Below are 23,270 nucleotides of genomic sequence, written 5' to 3'. Positions count from 1 at the left end.
CAAAACCAAATCCATCATTCACAAATCCATCAAGGCTAGCATCCCTGCTTATTTTGGTGACAAGCTCACCATCTCTGGTGACTCTAGGAACAGCTGTAACCAGGAGACCATCAGAGTGCAGGTAAGTGTACAAAATTTAAAAAATAAGGCAGCAGGTCTTTTCTGTCTATGCACCCAGAATCTGAAACATCATCCTCTCCATCTGGACAGTCACAATGCTGCTCCAAAAGACTTGAAGATGCACCTTTTTAAAGGACACTATGTCACAGTGTGCACCTGTGTACATACTCATTACCACTCCTAAAACATTTTGGCTTTATGCTAGTCCTTTACTCAGTACAGTGTTCTGCTGCCTTTTAGCTAGGTTCTCCATATAGTAGAATCACATACTTCAATACAGTATATGTTCTGTATTGTACATAGATCCAACGGTTCAAAGATTATTTCTTTCTGTTTTGCTGGAAGTGGCCTTTGTCTCTCTCAGATAGGTGTTTCAGGATCAGCAAGAATGTGAATGGAGTTCCTGTTTGACAAGACCCCTCTCTCCAAAGTGGTATCTAGGTGTACATCTTAAATTCCCTTATGTAATGATGTGTTTGGCGAAAAAGATATGTCTGCTCTTGCAGTTGATAAGCAGATGATGTCTCAAAAGGTTGCCTTTGACCACCAGTCTGTGTCACTAACTTTAAATGGCAAGAGCATTGTTGAGACAAAGCCATCCTTGATTTTGACTTCTTTGTTTTTCTTTACCTTTTAGAGCATGTTGTCCAATTTTTGGCTAAAAAGATGTTATCAAAAGACATGTATAAGAGGTGTTGTTGCACCTCATTAGACGGCGAGGAATTCACAACCATGAATAGTCTTAGCAGTTATGCAGTAGAAGTCTGTATGCAGAATATACCTAAGGAATCAAGGGCACAACAAACTCCCTCACTAGAAACCACCTTGCCACCTGCATTATATCCCCTATGCTCTGTCATTCTGTGTGGTTCAGGAATGTTTCCCTCTTACTGATTTCTGTTTTATCGGACAATTAGCAATACACCAGTTCCTGGCTGCTCTTACAGCCACTCATACGAGGTCTAGATGTGTGCTCTAGATGTGTAAAATCTGTCGGGGTGGACTTTCAGCCCCTAAGATAAAGCTCTGCTTCTGGCTATAAGCATAATGTCAGAGTTCATCAGTATATGTCCCAGAATATACATACGATTTTAAAGGCTATCTTTGCATTTCCTCGTAATCTACAGTGTAACAATCCTGTTTCACAAAAAAATGTGTATGTGTTAAAATCTCTCTCTCTCTCTCTCTCTATATATATATATATATATATATATATATATATATATATATATATATAAATAAAATACGAAAAATAACCGACACATTGAAACAAGTGTAAGTAAATATTGGAAATGGAAGAGCAAATTTTATTGAAAGATGAAAAATAACAAATTATGGCATTTTTACCAGCAATGTCAAGACTTCTGTTGGAAAATTAGTTCTCTACTTTTCACTTGGAAATACTTTAAGAACCAACAGAAGGTCCAAAATGTTAATCTAGTATTTTATCTCCTTCCAACATAACTGCATAGGTTAGCAGTTGCACAGCATAAATATGTCCCTTTTTGCAAACTCTGAAAAACAAGATTCGACTTTCTTTCACGCCGCTGCAGTAGGAAATCCTTGATCACCTACAGTTCTCTGCTTCCGCGTTTCTTTTACCTTTTTTTCCACCCTAAAGTGGGGAAAACCAAGACAAAGACATAATTTATGTTATTTGCTGAAATACTCGACTTCCTGCTTTACAAAATAACATTCATTTATCAGGGACAGTTGTAGCTTCCTCAAAACAGACTGATAATTACCACGACAAACTTAGCGTCTATAGCTTCTCAAACTCCACTTATAAAGCTTCCTTCGAAAAGACAAGCCTTTTTTAAAGTTGGCAGGGAGTTCTTGATCCAGAACTCCCATGCCTCCTGCTATTAAATGTGCTGCGGTAAAATGAAAGTGTTTACCCAGTCGCACTGGCTTTTGCTATGAGTTTATTTCAACTGCCCTCCTGTGGTGGGATTTCCAAATTAATTTTAACTGGCACTTAACATTTAAGATATTATTTAAGAGACATGCTTCCCCCTAAGTATAGGAGACTACATCCAGCAACAAATACAGGGCAACCATGCATTTCAGTCTTTTTATACCGAAACTGGACCACATAAATCTAGATCTAGTGATGGCTGTGAATTTCACTGAGAAGAGCCCACAGTGAAAATCAACATTAAAAGATACAGTTATACATGGAAGTGATATTTTCTTCCTGGGCCATAGCTTGCAGAAAATACATTTTCTTTGTTTACTGGTAATTAGGTTATTGTTCAAATCAAAACATGCCATGGGGCATACATTCTTTTCATAGTATAAGTGTACAGCACACGGCACCACCACAAGATGCATTTAAATCATAGCTCTTTGGTAAACAGTTTTATCAAGTGTACAATTCAGCCATATCTTCAGTACATCAGTAGCAGCAGAAGGCGCAACAGTCGCAGATCTTTAAAAACGGACTTACATATGACCTCGATAACATTTCCATAGGGTCCATATCTTTCTAATATTTTAGAACAAGCTTTTCCTTCTTACAAAAACCATTCAGAAGCCATACACCAGTTCACGTCACCCCCACTGATCGAATAGAGGGACAGAGATGATCCTCATAATCTAGCTATATTGCTTCGGGCTACAACCATCCACACATTACACAACAGTCGTAGGTACCTGGTTCCTGTTTCATTCCCCCATATTCGTAGGATGTACAGCTTTCTGTTTTGGGTCAGCTGCAACGCAGCAACTCCTGCCAAATCACCTCGTCTCAATACCTCCTGAATCCAGTCCCACATGGTGTGTACAAACGTGCCACCCCGACAACAACGCCGGAGGTATTAGTTCGTTTTAGCTCACCTGATTTCCCCCATTAATTCTCAAGTATGACATACCCTGTGATGCATACTTAACTGTGCAAACTGAAATCAAGCAGAAAACACTTGAGCAGTATGTGATCGGACAGGTTCTGCAACATACATCAACCAGATATACTTCTACCCTTTAAACAATGCTTAGAAAAACTATGGCTGAGAGGTCACCTCCTAATTTCAGACCTCTATAATGGACAGCTATTAGAATTGCCAATAATATGACCGTGTCCTTAAACGTTTTAACTCCGTCAAGCATGGGGTTCCTTAAACGCCCACAAACACTCAAACTGCAAGCTATCAGTTACACATGTATAGCATTATAACTCGGACGGGATTTTGAAAGGGAAATCCTTTTGACTCTGCTCTAACGGTCCTCACATTTGTAATCACTGTTCCAAATTAGAACAGCAAGAGCCACTTAAACACGCTTCCTCCGTGTGAATTTCCACACCACAATATTAAAGTATTAAGATAAACTAAATGCATTACTAAAAGAAAAGTTTAAGACTCTGACAGCCCTGGTGTACAATCAATAAGCATCATGCTTCAGGCACAAGAATTCGTTCAGTACAGCCCACAGCATCGAGTGTCTAAAAAACAAGGGCACGGGCAAAGGTAAGTCTTGTAAGAGTAATGGTAAGTATAGAATTTATGGATTATGGTGCGCGTCAAAAATGCCTCGTAATTACACTAGAAGCTGTTTAGAAGATTTTGCTAGTACAGGCTCTGGCCACATAAGCAATTGAGGCAGAGAGTGACTGCACCACATAAATACAATTTTGAACTGAAGACTATTAGGTGATTGGGGTTGCCTTTCTCCGTGGCTGAGGTTGCTTCACTCCTTCTGTGAAGGGAACTATAGTTCTAAAAGTTAGCACCAGAAAAGCACAAAGATGATCCAGTCTGCCCTGTTTACTTCAGAAAACAAGGTAACACTTAAAACGCCTGCCGCCAGTTTGTGGTTTCGTTGTGCTGGAATTAGCAAAGAGGTTACACAAAAGCCACTAAAGTGAAGAATAAAGTAACCCTGGGCTCCTTCCTATACCCGACCACTGGGAATCTTGTCATCTTGAGAATAGACCATTATCACCTCTGCAATGTTGTTAAAGCCACCCACCACCAGTCACAATGCATGTGTGCTGCACACAACAAACCCCCTAGTAACATTAATGAAAATTCCTGCTAAAGCCACAAATGAAGCAATTCAATGTAGAGCCTTTGCTGATTATAAATGCATGGTCAGAGCTACTTCAAGATATAGGTGGCCGACAACTAGCGTAGCAGCCAATGCCACCAGACAGGCTGGTTTCTAGGGCTAGGGATCAGGTCTACATTTGGTGGCACAGTAGACAAACTGAAATAGTCAGTGTCTCACTGCTCAACGTGCCCAGTGAATTTATTGTAAAGCACAGCCATTAACAATAACTCCTACAGGTGAATGTAGCCTGAGTGTAGCAAGAGCGAGTACTGTACTACAGTTCATATTTGCTGCTGGTCGTCTCATGACACTGTGTGCTAGATTTACTGCTAGACAGTGACCCAACTCAACTGACCACTACTACACTCCCAGTGCTGAACACAAAAAGCTGCTGTCTGCCTAACTATAAAATCACAAGTGGAGCACATTTTCAGAATTTGGGTCTCAATGTTCTTTGGTGATGTAAGTATGTGTAATGTTATATTTCCTGAAACTAACCAGAAATATGATTATTCCCCAATCTATCTGCTCTTCACAGAAATAGGTAAAACAAACCAAAAATAAAACAACATACATTATAGAGTGGCATGGTGGATTAATAATCTGCAAACTCACTTCGCTATCATTTGCAGGTCGAAAGTTTTGCTTCCCTGCAAGGTCAATGCAGCTGTTCACCCAATTGAGCCCTGTCAGATCCTACTGTGTGACACAAAGAGAGGCGGGGAGCTGGGCTACTACGCCACAACCATAATGGTTGCCACTGGTGTCCTGACGTACGGCTCACTATGCTTCTGCAAGCAGGGTGAAGTACAACCTTTACTCTCATGAGACTCAGGGTGGCGAGGGCGAGCAGTCAAAGGCCTCTCAGAGACCAAGAACTCAAAGAGTCAAACGAAAGTACTGACCAACCCAGTGCTCGTCTTAGTAAAAGGAATGTACTTTAGTATCACAGCAAAACAAATTACTGAACATCTTAATCAGGAGTCAGTTTCAGGGTACTACTTAACAAAACTATAGGGCTCTAGTCAATTTTCCGAGTTCCAACACAGACCACACTGTACTAAAACAATCGTCACAGTTCCTGCAAAGCTACATGGTGCAGTGTGGCTGCTATAGATCTTACACCCTTACAGTGTTCTAGAAGCAAAGGAAAGCTCAAAGGCGAGAACCAGTACAAGTGCGAGTTCACTATTTGGCTTAAGCGAGCAACTCTGTATTGCCTAAATCTTGAAGATAAAGGGAAAGTGCCATAGATATTGGATTGTAGTCATTTCAGTTCATATCATGGAAAAGTGTTCACACTGGTAGTCTTTACTTCTAATGTACAGGTCCTTTCAGTGCAAGTCAGTCTCTCAACATGGTACTGAGTTACCTGTGTTACTGATATGTCTCAGTGCAGAGGTTGTTTCGGTATGTCTATCGTGGCTGATTGTCAGTGTCTCTTGCTAGCTGGAGTACGCTAATGCTGCGACCACGGCTCGTGAATTTTCCAGGTGAACACAAGACACAATAAGCATGATAGGCATTAGCAGCAGTCAAACGTCTTCTGCAGTTGTGACCTCAAGGCCTTTGGAAGGTCCTTCTACCATGCTGGTGTCAGTTTCGTAGGTCACACAGTACATCAGAGGGCAGGAGTGGTAAAGGTCCAGTGACTGCTATGGTAATGGCGGATTGCACACTGTTGCAGAGGCAGCTCCTTCGCAATGGCAAAGGAGCATCGCCTCCCTTGGCTGAGCCAGCAGCATGTGAAGGGCGGGGCTGGGCAACAGGAGGAGGGAGAGGAGCAGAGAGTGCACCTAAGTGTGCATGTGTGTTTGGCTGTCCGTCTCTGGCCGGCCAGACACACACGCGCACTTAGGTTTCTCCAGTCTGGCCGTGTTGAACAGCTGGGCTGGAGAAACTGCAGAGCCCCTAGGATTGTGTCTGAGCAGCAGTCCAAGCCACTCAGACCAATCCTGACGCTGGTTTAATGCTATCTTTAGCATGAAAGCAGCACCAGGATTTCTGGGGAGACTCTGCTCGTGTCCCAGTGAATACTGAGACACCACATTGAGGGAAGAAGAGTGCCAGAAGACGGCAGCATCCGCGAAGTTAAGTTTATTAGTTTTTATTTTCACCACCTCGTCTCCACCCCCTCACCCCCACCAACCCCTCCCCTTGAGATTTGTGGCAGCTGCTGCTGCACTGTTGCTTGAAGTCTGTCAATGCTTTATGCCACATGAACAATGCAGGGAGGTTGGGTGCCTTCTCACAGCTCGGGTTAGCACCAGTCACGCTCAGCTCTTCTGAGTGCCACACACAGGGAACATGGCTAGACTTCACCTGTACAGTGTATTCTCTTAAATGAGTCAGCAGCGTGAGACGTGTACTGTGCCTGGGAGCACTTACCAGCCCGGCAAATCCGTGAATTACAAATTAAAGTTGTAGTAAGCACAAGCAAAGATCTATAGAAGTAACCAAGAGTAGATAAGCATCAGAAATCGCTTAAAAGTAGTACAAGTTACGATTATTGAGATAGCTGAGCATGGGTTACCTGAAAAAGAATCTCAAAAAGATACTGTGCAGTCTGTGACAGCGCAACGTCAAGTGCGGTCCTATTGAAAATAATGTGTGTGTCATGTCTGGGAAGCCTTGCTATTTAAGCTGGGACAGCTTCTGATAAGCATAGGTGCAGAAAGCGGAGTTGCAAAAAGCCCGAAGAGGACGCCGTGAAGGAAGAGGCAAGTAACACTGGTATAACATGGAGGATGAAGTAACAGAAGGTGTTCGCACTCAAGTCAAAAGAAAGGGGAGGTCACAGGTTAAAAAAGTTAGACATGTTTTTCTAAATGCTGCAAGTTAGCAAAGCTAGTACGAAGGTCAAAATGAAACAACATATAAAAATTGTTATCACATTAATTTTAACCTACATGGTGGTGAGATGGAGGTCAAGGACTTCAGCCACCCTACCTATTACCACGGTGTAGGTAGCGGATACTTTGTTGGCTGCTCAAAGGGGTGAGAAAACCTTATTCAGGGGAGTATTGAGGCTACTGGTGTATCAAACGGCCTCATGATAGGACTGAGTGAACTCTTCTCCCCACTTTATAATCATTGTCTGAGTCTGCGCCGAAAGGGAGTGAAAGGTGGGTTCTCTCCCTTGGGGTGGTGTCAGATCAAGTGGGCGAGGTGGCACCTCAACAGCTGCCAAATTGGCACCAACTCCCAGTACTATAGGTATATCCTTGTTTGGTATTGATCGATTGGGCACCACCATCGACGTTCCAGGCACCGGTGTGGAACACAGCTCTGGACGGGGTTTGGAATCGAAGCCTGAATCATTGTGATGGGTTCAGAGCATCCAACTGGTGCAGAGGGCGAACCCAAAAGCAGATCTTCAGATGGGGCAGGAAGAAATACCAGGTGGAGGTGGCAAAGATCCAAAGAGTCAGAGCATGGCCTAGTGGAACTCTTCAATTTGTTCTAGAAGGCAGACGACCCCTAAAACTCAGGCTGTGCCAGAACCAGTTGCAAGATCAGCTGTGAAGCCAACTGACTCAGGCAGAGAGATGAAGAGCCATGTTGCTGTCCCCACCCCTTCTCAGGTGAACATGATTATCGAGAGGGGGCAGTCTCCTGCTTTGATTTTTTATGCTTCATCTTGGACTTATCCGACAATTTGGATCTAGATGAAGAATAGCCTCTAGAACGGTTCAGACAACTCTCTGAGCGAGAACTGGACCAAACTTTAGACTTGGCCAATGACTCAAACTAGTCTCATCGCCGGGTCTTCTTATGTTTAGTGAAGTAGAGTATCGCTTTGCGGTCAGAGGTGGTCTTCAGGCTTATCGATGTGCAGTCACTTAGGCCTTAGAGCCGTGACTTAACCCCAGGCACATCTGATGGGGCTTTGTCACAGACATTTGTTTACAAAAGACCATACAGAACTTAAAACCTGTGGTTTTTGCAGGTGACATTCACTTACACTCTATGAAATGTAGATGACATTTCTGAAGTAACTGTCTATGAAAGATGAGAGAGCTCCTTATCGACATCTGCTTGTGCAGAAAGAAAGGACCTGAGGACAGGGTGCAGGCTCTAGCATAATAGTGTATACAGTAATACAAGCAAAATTTCCATATCCACTTCATTACAGAGGGTAAAAACTGTTCAAAATACACTGTCTCAGGGAAACTTGTGGAACATTCAGCTTGCACTGAACTTGGTTGTAAAGAAGATTTTATGGTGAAAATACAGAAGTATAGCATGTCATGGGTATTTTTGGGAGAAAAAATAGACTTTGTGATAATCTGATACCAATCTTGTTGCTGGGGTTTTATGAGAGGTTCAGAAGCAGCAAGCAGGAAACTGTCAAATAAGAAAACAAGAAATACACAAATTGACTACAACTGGTAGTAGGGTTGTACGTGATAAAATGCCTAGTAAATGTAGTGAAGTGGTCATGATTTGTTGAAGATGGACAGCGTGTCAGGGCTAAGTATGCCAATCAGTTATGAGAAACATGTTTGAAGAGGTTAGTGGTTTTAGCTTAAGATATTTGGTGTTACTGTCTGGATCAATAGGATTAATCAATAACTCTTGTAAAAAGGAAGTACCGGAAATCACTGCAATATCTACCAAAGAATCCTAAATCAGAAGAGTGAGATAGTCAGATCAAACTTCTGAAACATTAATACAAACAACAAAGGGAATTACAACTACTGAGCAAGAAAAAGCACTGATCGTTTTTTGAGGCACTGAAATGAAATAACACTAACCAATTTTTGCCTCTAACTGAATTGGGTACTCAGACATACACAATATCCAAAGATTATCGCGTCTAAAATGATTTATGAGAAGCCCACATGAAGGCTCTATTCTCAAGTAATATTACTATCTCAGTTTCAATGGCACTTTAGCCCATTGGAATGCTTTGTATTCTCAAGAAGAAATTACCAGCTTGATTATAAAAAATAAAAAAAAAGTCGGTCTTTACAAGTGGCCAGCCCCAATGACTTGCGTATGTCTGTACTGAAACATGATCCAACATCAGAGTATTTGATTAATTTGCTTTTTTTTCCCCCCCAAAGTGATAAAAACCATCCAGATCACACCAGCTTGGAACGGCTGAATTATACACTAGATTCACAAAAAGGGACAAAATATGATTCCAAAAAGTATGCTCCGAGCACTTCGATTCCCAAGGCAAGATATTTGCTAAATCTTTACTGACTATATTATCCATACTTGGGCAAATGAACAAAATCTCCTAAAACAGCTCTTAATACAGCGAATAAGGAAATCAGAAAAACCAACATTCTTTACATATACAATATAGGCTATTGCACAGCCTTTGATAGAGAGAACTGTGGCCGACTGTGGAATAAATATCACACTGGAGAATAATTAATACCCTTTACATCTTAAAATTGCCTTAAGTAACGATACCTGGGTAAAAATGAAGTTTTTAAGTAATAGCAATCTATCTCCCAAGATGTAAATGTATAATGGATTAAAGCAGGAATGCCTTTCAACCGGTTTGGTGCGTCGGACTCTACTGAACCATCAACCTATCCTTCAAGACCGCCACATTCCCCTCAGACTGGAAGCACGCTGAAATCAGCCTGCTACTCAAAAAACCCACTGCCGACCCAAGAGAGCTGAAGAGCTACAGAACCATCTCTCTGCTCCCTTTCCCAGCCAAGGTAACGGAGAAAGCCATCAACCAGCAACTCACCAAGTTCCTCGAGAGACACCATATCCTAGACCCTTCCCCGTCCGGATTCAGAAGCAATCACAGCACGGAAACCACACTCTTAGCAGCCACCGATGACACACGCATCATACTGGAACGCCGAGGCACGCCCAACACTTTTCAACTATGTGCTAAGATCACAAAGGAGGGCAATCCCTAAGAAAGGATTCACCCACTAGGCACTAGAGGGGGAAATGGTCCTTTGGGCACAGGCTTTTGGTCCCCCTGTTTGGGGCATTTTCAGTATTTCAGCCCCCTAGGGTGATGGCAAGCCCACTAGAAACCAGGGATTTATTTTGTATATAAATCTAAGGGTGGGGGCTGCCCTAAAGGGGCATTCTAATGTCCCCACCCCTCCCAAAGAGCGACACATTTTTTCTGCCCCCCTGTCGGGAAGTGGGCAAAAGGCCCGATCTGCCCATCTAGGGGGGAGGAAAAAATACCACTAGGTGCCACAGAATTTTGTTTATTTATCTAGGGGTTGAAGCTGCCCAGAATGGGCATTGCAATGCCCCCACCTCTCCTCCCAAAGAAATCAGCACAGTCTTTCTGCCCCCCTGGGGAGCAGATGGGAGCAATCCCCAATCTGCCCCCAAGCAGTGAGGGAGGCAGAAAGACCTCTAGGCACCATGGATTTGTTTTATTCACCTAGGGGTGGAAGGTGCCTAGAATGGGCAATGCAATGCCCCCACCCCTCCCAAAAAAAGCCCCAAATCAGCACAGTCTTCCTGCACAATCCCCCGTGGGTCAGATGGGGGCAATAGGACCCCACCTGCCTCCCCCCCCCGGTGGATGGAAGAAAGGCCACTAGGCACCAGAGTTTTTTTGGTAGCGTAGGGGCTGCACATAATGAGCATGGCTCTGTCCCCCCCCCCCCCCCCCACTCCACCAACAAAAAAAAAAAAATTGTCACAGTACTTCTGGGGGCAGATGGGGATTATTAACTCCGATCTGCCCCCAGGGCAGGCAGAGAGCCCACTAGACACCAGAGAATTATTTTAAAGAAATGGAGAGGTGGGGGCTGGCCACCTTCATGGGCATGGTTATACCCCCGTCGACCCCAAATGAAGGGGACAAAAGTCTTTCTGATCCCCATCTGGGGGCTACCAATTCAACCCAATAGCAAGCAAGAGGACATTTGACTCTTCTGGGTTTTGATTTTATATATGGACCAAGAGAGCTTAAGTATCAGCCCATTTCCTATGGTGAGAGGCTGCACTTTTTGGACTTGGGTACGCTGCCACCTGGAAAGCCAACCAGACAGACTTCTGAAAACTAAACATCTGGAATAGTCTAGGGTGGAGTGCTTCACATGCACCATATACTGTTTTCTTACCCACAATGTCCTGCAAACCTCCAACTTTGCCTGAAATCAAATTTTTTCCTACATTTTTATGATGGAAACTTCCAAAATGTGCAGGAATCCACAAAATTCCTACCACCCAGCATTGCCCTATCAGTACTGATAAAAACTCTGCCCCCACTTGTGTGGGTGCCCAAAAAAAGAGTCCGCCTAAAAATGTGTGAAAAAAACCCAAAAACTGCTGTATTGGATCTGCTTTGGTTTTCCCTCAATTTCCGACCCTTCCCGATCGCAGGCACTTGTGACCCACCTACACAAGTGAGGTATCATTTTTATTTGGAGACTAGGGAGAATGCTCGGTAGTAGGGAATTTGTGGCTCTCTTCAGGTTCCAGTACTTTGAGGAAAATGTGTTTTTTAGACAAACTCAGAAGTTTGCAAGGGATTCTGGGTAACAGAACCTGGTGAGAGCCAGACAAGTCACCCCATCCTGGATTCCCCTGTGTGTCAAGTTTTAAAATTTTTACAGGTTTGCTAGGATTCCCTAGGTGCAGACACTAGGCCTACCCGCACAAGTGAGGTACCATTTTTAATCGGGAGACTTGGGGGAACACAGAGTAACAGAACAAATGTTATTACTGAATGGCCTTCTCTGCATTTGCACCTTCCAAATGTAAGACAGTGTGTAAGAAAGAAGTCATTTTGAGAAATGCCCTCTAATTCACAAGCTAGTATGGGTACTCACAAATTCAGAGATGTGCAAATAACCACTGCTTCTGAACTCCTTATCTTGTGCCCATTTCAGGAATACATAGGTGTCCTTGACACCTATTTGTCACTCTTTATATTTTTCCAAATTAATTTATGTATACCGGTACACAGTGAAAACCCATTGCTAGGTGCAGCCCATTTATTGGCTCTAGGTAACTTGGGTGCTTGGTGAACCTACAAGTCCTATATATCCTGTAACCAGAAGGGTCCTGTGGAACTAACAGTATATTGCTTTCGAAATTCTGCCATAGCTGGAAAAAGTCACAGATGAAAACGTAGACAGAAATGGCTGTTTTCAACTCAATTTCAATATTATTTTATTTCAACTGTTACTTTCTATAGAAAAACCTTGAAGGATCTAAAAAATGAACCCTTGCAGAGTTCAGAATTTGGTCTACTTTTCAGAAATGTATAGCTTTCTGGGATCCACCATTGGTTTCACACCCATTTCTGTCACTAACTGGAAGGAGGTTGAAAGCATAAAAAATAGGAAAAATGGGTATGTCCCAGTAAAATGGCAAAGCTGTTGAAAAACTTGGCTTTCTGAATTTAGTCTGCCTGTTCCTGAAAGCTGGGAAGATGGTGATTTTAGCACCACAAGCCCTTCGTTGATGCCAACTGCAGGGGAAAAAAAAATAGGGCTTTCTTCTGCAGCACCTTTTTCGCATTTTCCCCCCCCAAAAAACAAAATGTAGCTGTATTTTGGCAAATTTCTTGGTCCCTTTCAGAGGAATCCACAAACCCTGGGTAACTTTAGAATCCCCAGGATGTTGGGAAAAAGGGACACACATTTGGCATGGATAGCTTATGTAGATAAGAAGTTATAGGGGTCAAAGCACCAACTACCACAAATAGCCAAAAAAGGCTTAGCACAGAAGGGGGAAAAGACTTAGCAAAAGGATTAAGCTTCATGTCGGACTTAAAAATACTATTAGAATTATCCGGGTGTTTTACCACCGAAATTAGTAATGAAAATGTCACTTACCCAGTGTACATCTGTTCGTGGCATCAGTCGCTGAAGATTCACATGTTGTGCATAGCCCGCCATCTGGTGTTGGGTCGGAGTGTTACAAGTTGTTTTTCTTCGAAGAAGTCTTTCGAGTCACGGGACCGAGGGACTCCTCCTCTTTGTCTCCATTGCGCATGGGCGTCGACTCCATCTTCGATTGTTTTCCCCGCAGAGGGTGAGGTAGGAGTTGTTTGTTAGTAATAGTGCCCATGCAATGGAGTGAATAAGTATGTACCTATTTAAGATTTAATATATTTACAAATGCACAAAGTTGAAGCTAACTTCCAAACGGCTACAGGCTCCCGGGGAGGTGGGTGGGCACATGTGAATCTTCAGCGACTGATGCCACGAACAGATGTACACTGGGTAAGTGACATTTTCAGTTCGATGGCATCTGTCGCTGTAGATACACATGTTGTGCATAGACTAGTAAGCAGTTATCTCCCCAAAAGCGGTGGCTCAGCCTGTAGGAGTGGAAGTAGTCTGAAATAAGGTTCTTAGTACGGCTTGACCCACTGTGGCTTGTTGTGCGGATACCACGTCTACACAGTAGTGCTTGGTAAATGTGTGAGACGTAGACCATGTGGCTGCCTTACATATTTCGTGCATTGGAATATTCCCTAGGAAGGCCATGGTAGCGCCTTTCTTTCTGGTTGAGTGTGCCCTTGGTGTAATGGGCAGTTGTCTTTTTGCTTTAAGGTAGCAGATTTGGATGCACTTAACTATCCATCTGGCTATACCCTGTTTCGATATTGGGTTTCCTGCGTGAGGTTTTTGAAATGCAATAAACAGTTGTTTAGTTTTTCTGATGTTTTTAGTTCTGTCGATGTAGTACATTAGTGCTCTTTTGACGTCTAATGTATGTAGTGCCCTTTCAGCTATGGAATCTGGCTGTGGGAAGAACACTGGTAGCTCTACCGTTTGATTTAGGTGGAACGGTGAAATAACCTTTGGCAAAAATTTAGGATTGGTCCTTAGGACTACTTTATTTTTGTGTAGTTGGATAAAAGGTTCTTGTATTGTAAACGCCTGAATTTCACTTACTCTTCTTAGAGATGTGATGGCGATGAGAAATGCAACTTTCCAGGTTAGGAATTGTATTTCGCAAGAATGCATAGGTTCAAAGGGTGGACCCATGAGTCTTGTTAAGACGATGTTGAGGTTCCATGAAGGAACGGGTGGTGTCCTTGGTGGTATAATTCTTTTGAGGCCTTCCATAAACACTTTAATGACAGGTATCCTAAATAGTGAAGTTGAATGGGTAATCTGCAGGTATGCAGATATTGCTGCGAGGTGTATTTTAATGGAAGAGAAGGCCAGGTTCGATTTTTGTAAGTGTAGTAAGTAACCCACTACATCCTTTGGAGATGCGTGTAATGGTTGAATTTGATTATGATGGCAGTAGCAAACAAACCTTTTCCATTTGCTTGCATAGCAGTGTCTAGTGGATGGTCTTCTAGCTTGCTTTATGACTTCCAAACATTCTTGTGTGAGGTTTAAGTGTCCGAATTCTAGGATTTCAGGAGCCAGATTGCTAGATTCAGCGATGCTGGGTTTGGATGCCTGATCTGTTGTTTGTGTTGTGTTAACAGATCTGGCCTGTTGGGCAACTTGACGTGGGGTACTACTGATAGGTCTAGCAGTGTTGTGTACCATGGTTGCCTTGCCCATGTTGGTGCTATCAGTATGAGTTTGTTTTGACTCAATTTGTTTACTAGATATGGAAGGAGGGGGAGAGGGGGAAAAGCGTACGCAAATATCCCTGACCAGTTCATCCATAGGGCATTGCCTTGAGACTGCCTGTGTGGGTATCTGGATGCAAAGTTTTGGCATTTTGCGTTCTCCTTTGTTGCAAATAAGTCTATTTGAGGTGTTCCCCAACGTTTGAAGTAAGTGTTTAGAATTTTGGGGTGAATTTCCCATTCGTGGACCTGTTGGTGATCTCGAGAGAGATTGTCTGCAAGTTGATTCTGGATCCCTGGAATAAACTGTGCTATTAGGCGAATGTGGCTGTGAATTGCCCATTGCCATATTTTTTGTGCCAGAAGGCACAGCTGTGTCGAGTGTGTCCCCCCCCTGTTTGTTTAGATAATACATTGTTGTCATGTTGTCCGTTTTGACAAGAATGTATTTGTGAGTTATGATTGGTTGAAATGCTTTTAATGCTTGGAAAACTGCTAGTAGTTCGAGGTGATTTCAATCAATCAATCAATAGTTTATTCGGTCCAAATTTGGGCCATTTAAAAGATTTAAAAAATATATACATACGTACAGAAAGATAAAAACCATAGACCAGTACACAATAAAAGGAACAATAGTAAAAAAAAGTAGGGGTCCAGTAGCTGCCTGAGAAAGATTACATAAATAGGAGGGGTGAAAGAGGTGCTCGGAATAGTCTCTGGATCTTACCCTGTACATAACCCTGAACAGTAGAATAATGATAACGTAAAAGCTGTTGTGTGGCACATCTCTATATAAAATCAGGCATTGAAACTCCAGGCAGTAAAACTGATTAAAAAATTTAAGAAGTCAGACAGTGGTAGATGATGCTCTAGGTTAATTAGTTCTTTTGGGTTAATTAATCCAATAAATTGCATCTTGACAATTATAAAATTAAGTATAATTTTAAATTTATAAAACACTTTGGTTAAAATAACTCAATATAGCACTTATTCAGAGATACGGTTTTTTGTGCTCAATAAGTCGCGGTTTACAATTAGAGCCCAAGGCTGATATAACAGGATGCTGATTTACTGTTTTCAAGACAACTCTTCAAACAGTGAGTTAAAATCTAGAATAGTCCTATTACGAATTTTCCATGCTGCTGCCAGATATTTAGAAACAGCGCTGATTATCAGTATGGAAGTGTCGTATTTACATATTCTGAATAGACTGTTGCGGGATAGTGGTTGGAGTGTTCTGCACAAGGGAATAATCCACTTCCCTCGGGGGCCTTTGTACAGAGGGCAGAAAAATAGGATGTGTTCAGCTGTTTCCTTGCATAAATGACAATTTATGCATTTGTCCGATGGGGAACTGTTAGTCGACCAACCAGCCGTGTAGCTATTAACCGCCAATGTCCCGTACCTGAGCTGGAGTAGTAGAGAGCGAGCACGGGCTGGTATGGGTAGATCCAGGGAGCTTTCAGGGAAGGGAACGTGTTTGACCAGCAGGAATTCAGCTGTCAGCCGACCTGACACATGTGAACAGAGATTCTTCGTTGATTTTTGCCCAATAATGTTCTTTGATCAGGCGTTTAGCACTGCCAAGAATCATCTCGGGGTTCTCCCAGTACTGGGATAGACTCAGTTTGGTCCATGCCGCTTTCATCTCCCTGAGCCACCGTACCTTTTCCCATCCGTGATGAGGTGGTAATAGTTCTTTAACTGCTGCCCTGTAGGGTTCAAGTTCGTCTGTTTTCCATAGTCTAACCCAATACAGGAGTGGTCTTAGATATGCTATGTCTTTGATACTATTTAAGCCCAGGTCCAGTCTGAGGGGGAGCATTGGCGTGCCCCTCCCCAGTCTAGATATGTGTCTGAGGAAGTTGTTTTCTTTGGTTTGGAGAGTATCCATCTGTCTATGTGATCCCCAAAGTTCTGCTCCATATAGGGCCGCAGCACGGATTTGTGCTTTATATATTTCAGAGATAAGGATCAGAGGGGGGCTTGTGGCAGTGCTAGCTTTGTGTCCTATTACTCCACATCTTTGGCTAATTGTTAGTGCCCCTTTCCTTATGGCTGGCTCCCAGCTGCCCTTGTCGGATAGTCTAATGCCCAAGTAGTCATATTCCATTACTCTCTCCAGGGGAGTCAGATCCATCTTTATGTTTGCGCTGAGCTTCTTGTTCGGGGCGCTGTATATCATAAGTTTGGTTTTCTTATGGTTTATGTCTAATCCATAATTTCTGCAGTAAACACCAAACTGATTTACCAAGTTTTGAATTCCCATGGGTGATTTAGACAAAAGAATAGTGTCATCTGCGTAGAGTAGGCAGGGGACTTTGGTTCCAGCCTGCTTGGGAGAATCATTTGTGCAGTTTGCTAAGTACTTGATGCAGTTGTTTATGTATAATAGGAAGAGAGTTGGGGCCAGGACGCACCCCTGTCTAACTCCCCTATCAATAGCCACTGGTTCTGTGAGATCACCCTTCTTGCCGTTCCTGATTTGGGCGTAGGTATTTTCATGTAGGCGGGTAATAAGTTTCAGAAGGCCGTGCGGGACACCCATATTGGCTAGCGTCAGCCATAACTGGTTTCTGGGGACCAGGTCGAACGCGGCTCTGAGATCGATAAAAACTACGTAAAGGTTACCCCTTCCTATTTCTACAGTTTTCCATTTTATTGTTAAAAATCTTAGTACCTGATCTATAGTACTGACTGCTGGTCTGAACCCTGCTTGTAGGTCAGAGATGGCGTTTGTTTCTAAAATCCAGTCTTCTAGACAGGACAAAATTTGCTTTGCATAGATTTTTTGGAAGTTGTCGAGTAAGGAGATTGGGCGATAGTTGGCAGGGTTAGAGGGGTCGCCTTTCTTAAAAATGGGGACTATCTCTGCTCCCAACCAGGAGCTCGGAACAGGTGCTCCAGCAGCTATCTCGTTTGAGATGAGGTTTAGGTATGGGGCCCATACATCTGGATTTGACTTGTAAAGGTCTCCTGGTATTTTATCAAGGCCGGGGGCCTTTCCCCATTTCATTGAGATAATCGCAGCCTTGGTATCTGCCAAAGTGAATTCAATTTTGGGGGTCTCGGAGGTCATGATATGGATCAGATCCCGGGAAGCAGCATCGGTGGTCCCCAGGTATAATTGGGAAAAATGGTCGGACCATTCTGCAGGGAGTATTGAGGCACCAGGCGAACGGTGTGGTTCATTGCTGGCATCAGCTACCAATTTCCAAAATTTCGTGGTGTCGTTTGTTTTAGCAGATTCCAGGAGGAGGACCCATCTTGATTCATCCCATTCCCTACGGGCTCTACCTTGTTCCTTTTTGTAGTCTTTTCTAGCTTCCCTTATATAATCCATCTGGCCACCTCTTAGGGCTCCCAGCAGCTTATGCTGTGCTTCTCTGCATGCAGTGTTGAACCATCTTGCGTTAGAGTTCTGTTTAGGCTCTGTTGCCGACTCTTTAGTAAGTAGAGTTTTTAAAGAGTTAAAAAACAGTGTGTGGGCTGCTATAAGCCCACCACTATCTTTCGTGGGTTGAAGTATATATTCCATATGATCCGCCAGCTGCCAGTACACTTTTGCCAAAGTGGTTATGTCAGTGTTCAGGGATTTCCATCTAACATTTCGCCTGTTGTTGGTCAGTGCGAGCTGCTGACTATAGGACTTGGGGCAGGAGGCTTCAAGTAGGGGTAGTAGGTTCCTGAGTGATAAAATCAATGGTTCATGGTCGCTTTCCTCATGTTCTGTGATGTTCATATCGACCATGTGACCCCAAAGGCGGATGTCGAGCAAGATGTAATCAATCTGGCTCTTCTGCAACCCACGTTTAAATGTGGGGTGAAGGTTAAGATCCGAACGGGAGCGGCCATTGCAAGCCCGGAGACCGTGTGCCAATGTAATGTCCATGAGCTGGTACGATAGTCTGTTGATTTTAGGTCTTTTGCTTGACAACAGCTGGGGGATGCCCCAATGAGCATCTTCATCTTTATATAGTTCCTGGGCCAGTGAGTAGGGTTCAAAAGTGGTGTTAAAATCTCCGGCAATAAGAATAAAATGAGTGGGTGATTTATCGGTGAGAAAATTGTCTAAAATAGTCAGTGCGTTGGACTCATATTTATTGCCCAGGCTCCTATTATAGATGTTAATTATTAAAAGTGGTTTCTCTCTAAGGGATGGTATTGATAAACCCATTAGATCAGGGTAGCCCAAGTCAATTGGTTCAATTTGGCATTTGAGAGAACAGCTGAGCCATATTAGCAGGCCACCTGAGGGTCTCCCTGAATTCACCTTATTTGCTGGAACCCAGTAACTTTTGTAACCGATTCTATATTTAGGCTCCAGCGCCCATGTTTCTTGGAAGAGACATATTTTATGTTTGTCTATGAATTTTCCCCATTCAGGGTTGTTCATTTTACTCTCCAATCCGGCAATGTTCCAACTGAGGATGGTATCTAAGCCATCTGGTTTGTTATGGGGAGCTTCAGCCACGGGATTCTCTCTCGGGGCTAGGGTACCGTGGGGAAGCAATATGCCCTTCTCGGTCGTGTCTAGGGTGCTTCCAGCCCCATCTGGGACAGGGGGTGGTCTAAGCCAATCAGAAACCTGGAGTAGAGGTGGGTTTGCGGGTTTGCTGTGATCTAGTGGGTCTGTTGCTAAATTAATCTCAATCACCCAGCGCTCCTTATCTGTTCCCTCGATATGAATTTCAGAAGATTTAAGATAGTCTGACTGGGCGAGAGCGGGGGTTAGAGTAGACTCACTAGTGTTGCTAATGTGAGTATATTCGGCCCCACAGTTGATTTGCCCTGTTTTATGAGTTTCATTTTTCCCAGCTATAGGATAGGTTTTGTTCCAGTTGCTTGAACCTCGGGAATTAAGAAAAGTCATGTGTGATAGTCAATCGTTTTCGGAGAGTGTGGGCGAGGCAGGATTGCAACTTGGCTGGAAATCAGTTGGCATCTGAGCCCTAGGAAAATCTCTGGATGTCATTGTCACCCCCTTGAAACCTGGTGCAGGTTTATGGGGGTAAAAGGCCTGAAGCCTGCAAAGTGAAGGGGACCCCCCTAGGGGGTTGAGATGGCATGCATTTAGGGAAAGCTGATCGACGAGGGAGGGCGCATTAAAGTTAATAACAATACAGTCCCCAGTACCAGGGTTTTTGAGTGGACCCACCCAACCCACCCTCCTCACCATTAATATTGAGGGTATCATATGGAATGCGAATCTAGCATGTTTATGCAACCAATGAATAACCTTGTTTTTTAGTTCTGTGAATGATTCGGGGATGATGGACTTGAGCTTAGGGACATTCGTAATAACAAGCACGTAGGGGCAGGCTTCTGGAGGTAGATGTAAAGTTCCCATGTTGATTCCTGAGTCCCTGCGCATCCGATCTACTGGGATATTTGGGTGGGTTCTATGGGGTTTGGCGCCCGTGTTTGTGGAAGGGGCAATTTCACCAGTCCGCCTTAGGTAAGAGGAATCGCTCTTTGTGTACCACGTTTTAGGGAGATTAGCCAGACTAGGTGTAGAAAGCTTCGCTAGTTGATGTAGTGTGTCAGAGCAAGGTGGTTTTGGCTTGTGAACCGTAGGTGGTTTGAGAAGGGGGCTACTGGCATCATTGACAGGGGGGCCAAGGATAGGGAGTTGTCGCAAGCAGTGCAAGCCCGATGGGGAAGGGGGGATTGGCTGGCTGGGTTTAATGAGGGCATCGAGTTTCTCCTCGATGGCTAATAGACGGATTGTTATAGGATGTAGTTGTTTTAGAAGCTCATCTTTAATAAAGTCTGTGATAGAAGTAATATCCAGATTGCCATAGTTGGTGGTTTGGGCAGGTATATGATCCTTAGGTCTGGTAGAAACAGTATGGACAGAGGGGTCCAGGACACGGGCCCGTTTGTTCTTTAGATTCGTCTCCCCCCGTTTCCTTTTGCCCTTTGTGCCATGATTTGGGGAGGGTGTAGGCCTGATTGACATAGGCTGGGTAGATCCCGAAGAATGTATGGTTCTGTCCAAGGGTTCTGCGTTGAGTGTTTGGATTGTGAGGGTGGTTGGTGCTGGTGGTTCTGCAGAGGGGGGCTGTGAAGCTGGTGAAAAGAAGGATGGGGGAGCAGTTAGACGGCGCTCGACCAGTTCAATTTCTTTTTCTAGTGCCCCTACCGCTTTTTGGAGGAAGCCGTCTAAGGTCTTATAATTGCCTGCCTCTTCCAAAGGTATCCCTCCCTTTCGTCTACCCATCTTGTTTTGGTAGGACACTCAGATCCTGTTCAAAAGTTTTGCAATCTTTTTCCTGTGAGCACTCTCCCTCTCTTTTCCTCACCCTGTTTAGCTCTGCTGAGGTTTGTGTTAGGGAGTGCTGAGATATCTAAGGGGCATGAAGGGCTGATCACCTCTGTTTGAGGAAGTGTCCGGGTGGGTAGATAGTTGTCAGCCACTGCCCAAGTCCTGTATCTGTGGAACCTGTTTAGGGCGTTGGAGTTCCGAACTGATGAAGATCTTTCAGGGTGCCTCACTCCACCCACAGCACCATATGGTGCTTCCCTCAGGCAGCCTTTACCGGTTACAAAATGTCCGGGGGGTGGCCCTGCCCTGGCTCTTCCTGGCAAGGACGGGCCCGCCCTTGGCCCGGGCTTTGCCCGGGCGCCGCCCGCGCGCGTCCCGCGCGGCGGGAGCGCAATGAGAATTTAAAGGGCTCCTGCCCTTCTAATTGGACGCTGGGTTTTGGGCTCCTGCCCCCTCCGGATTGCTTCGATGATTCGCGCTTTCCCGCGACGGCGGGAGCGCGATGAGAATTTAAAGGGCTCCTGCCCTTCTAATTGGACGCTGGGTTTTGGGCTCCTGCCCCCTCCGGATTGCTTCGATGATTCGCGCTTTCCCGCGACGGCGGGAGCGCGATGAGAATTTAAAGGGCTCCTGCCCTTCTAATTGGACGCTGGGTTTTGGGCTCCTGCCCCCTCCGGATTGCTTCGATGATTCGCGCTTTCCCGCGACGGCGGGAGCGCGATGAGAATTTAAAGGGCTCCTGCCCTTCTAATTGGACGCTGGGTTTTGGGCTCCTGCCCCCTCCGGATTGCTTCGATGATTCGCGCTTTCCCGCGACGGCGGGAGCGCGATGAGAATTTAAAGGGCTCCTGCCCTTCTAATTGGACGCTGGGTTTTGGGCTCCTGCCCCCTCCGGATTGCTTCGATGATTCGCGCTTTCCCGCGACGGCGGGAGCGCGATGAGAATTTAAAGGGCTCCTGCCCTTCTAATTGGACGCTGGGTTTTGGGCTCCTGCCCCCTCCGGATTGCTTCGATGATTCGCGCTTTCCCGCGACGGCGGGAGCGCGATGAGAATTTAAAGGGCTCCTGCCCTTCTAATTGGACGCTGGGTTTTGGGCTCCTGCCCCCTCCGGATTGCTTCGATGATTCGCGCTTTCCCGCGACGGCGGGAGCGCGATGAGAATTTAAAGGGCTCCTGCCCTTCTAATTGGACGCTGGGTTTTGGGCTCCTGCCCCCTCCGGATTGCTTCGATGATTCGCGCTTTCCCGCGACGGCGGGAGCGCGATGAGAATTTAAAGGGCTCCTGCCCTTCTAATTGGACGCTGGGTTTTGGGCTCCTGCCCCCTCCGGATTGCTTCGATGATTCGCGCTTTCCCGCGACGGCGGGAGCGCGATGAGAATTTAAAGGGCTCCTGCCCTTCTAATTGGACGCTGGGTTTTGGGCTCCTGCCCCCTCCGGATTGCTTCGATGATTCGCGCTTTCCCGCGACGGCGGGAGCGCGATGAGAATTTAAAGGGCTCCTGCCCTTCTAATTGGACGCTGGGTTTTGGGCTCCTGCCCCCTCCGGATTGCTTCGATGATTCGCGCTTTCCCGCGACGGCGGGAGCGCGATGAGAATTTAAAGGGCTCCTGCCCTTCTAATTGGACGCTGGGTTTTGGGCTCCTGCCCCCTCCGGATTGCTTCGATGATTCGCGCTTTCCCGCGACGGCGGGAGCGCGATGAGAATTTAAAGGGCTCCTGCCCTTCTAATTGGACGCTGGGTTTTGGGCTCCTGCCCCCTCCGGATTGCTTCGATGATTCGCGCTTTCCCGCGACGGCGGGAGCGCGATGAGAATTTAAAGGGCTCCTGCCCTTCTAATTGGACGCTGGGTTTTGGGCTCCTGCCCCCTCTGGATTGCTTCGATGATTCGCGCTTTCCCGCGACGGCGGGAGCGCGATGAGAATTTAAAGGGCTCCTGCCCTTCTAATTGGACGCTGGGTTTTGGGCTCCTGCCCCCTCCGGATTGCTTCGATGATTCGCGCTTTCCCGCGACGGCGGGAGCGCGATGAGAATTTAAAGGGCTCCTGCCCTTCTAATTGGACGCTGGGTTTTGGGCTCCTGCCCCCTCCGGATTGCTTCGATGATTCGCGCTTTCCCGCGACGGCGGGAGCGCGATGAGAATTTAAAGGGCTCCTGCCCTTCTAATTGGACGCTGGGTTTTGGGCTCCTGCCCCCTCCGGATTGCTTCGATGATTCGCGCTTTCCCGCGACGGCGGGAGCGCGATGAGAATTTAAAGGGCTCCTGCCCTTCTAATTGGACGCTGGGTTTTGGGCTCCTGCCCCCTCCGGATTGCTTCGATGATTTGCGCTT

At 45.2% G+C, this 23,270-nt stretch overlaps 1 protein-coding gene across 4 annotated transcripts in view; it reads right to left on the bottom strand.

The window, feature by feature from the left end:
* Positions 1-1,396: 1,396 nt before the first annotated feature.
* The window catches only part of GKAP1 (G kinase anchoring protein 1), an 814,129-nt gene continuing 792,255 nt past the window's right edge, over positions 1,397-23,270 (bottom strand). For all 4 annotated transcript variants that reach the window (XM_069229880.1, XM_069229873.1, XM_069229889.1 and 1 more), the window contains exon 12: positions 1,397-1,735. In XM_069229880.1, coding sequence (XP_069085981.1) covers positions 1,688-1,735 — 48 coding nt within the window. In that variant the 3' untranslated portion in view covers positions 1,397-1,687. The remainder of the gene's footprint in view (positions 1,736-23,270) is intronic.

The sequence above is a fragment of the Pleurodeles waltl genome, chromosome 1_1, assembly GCF_031143425.1.
Source record: "Pleurodeles waltl isolate 20211129_DDA chromosome 1_1, aPleWal1.hap1.20221129, whole genome shotgun sequence".
NCBI classification, from domain to species: Eukaryota; Metazoa; Chordata; class Amphibia; order Caudata; family Salamandridae; genus Pleurodeles; species Pleurodeles waltl.
Note: the sequence above shows the minus strand (reverse complement) of the source record. Positions and strands in the feature narration are given on the sequence as shown.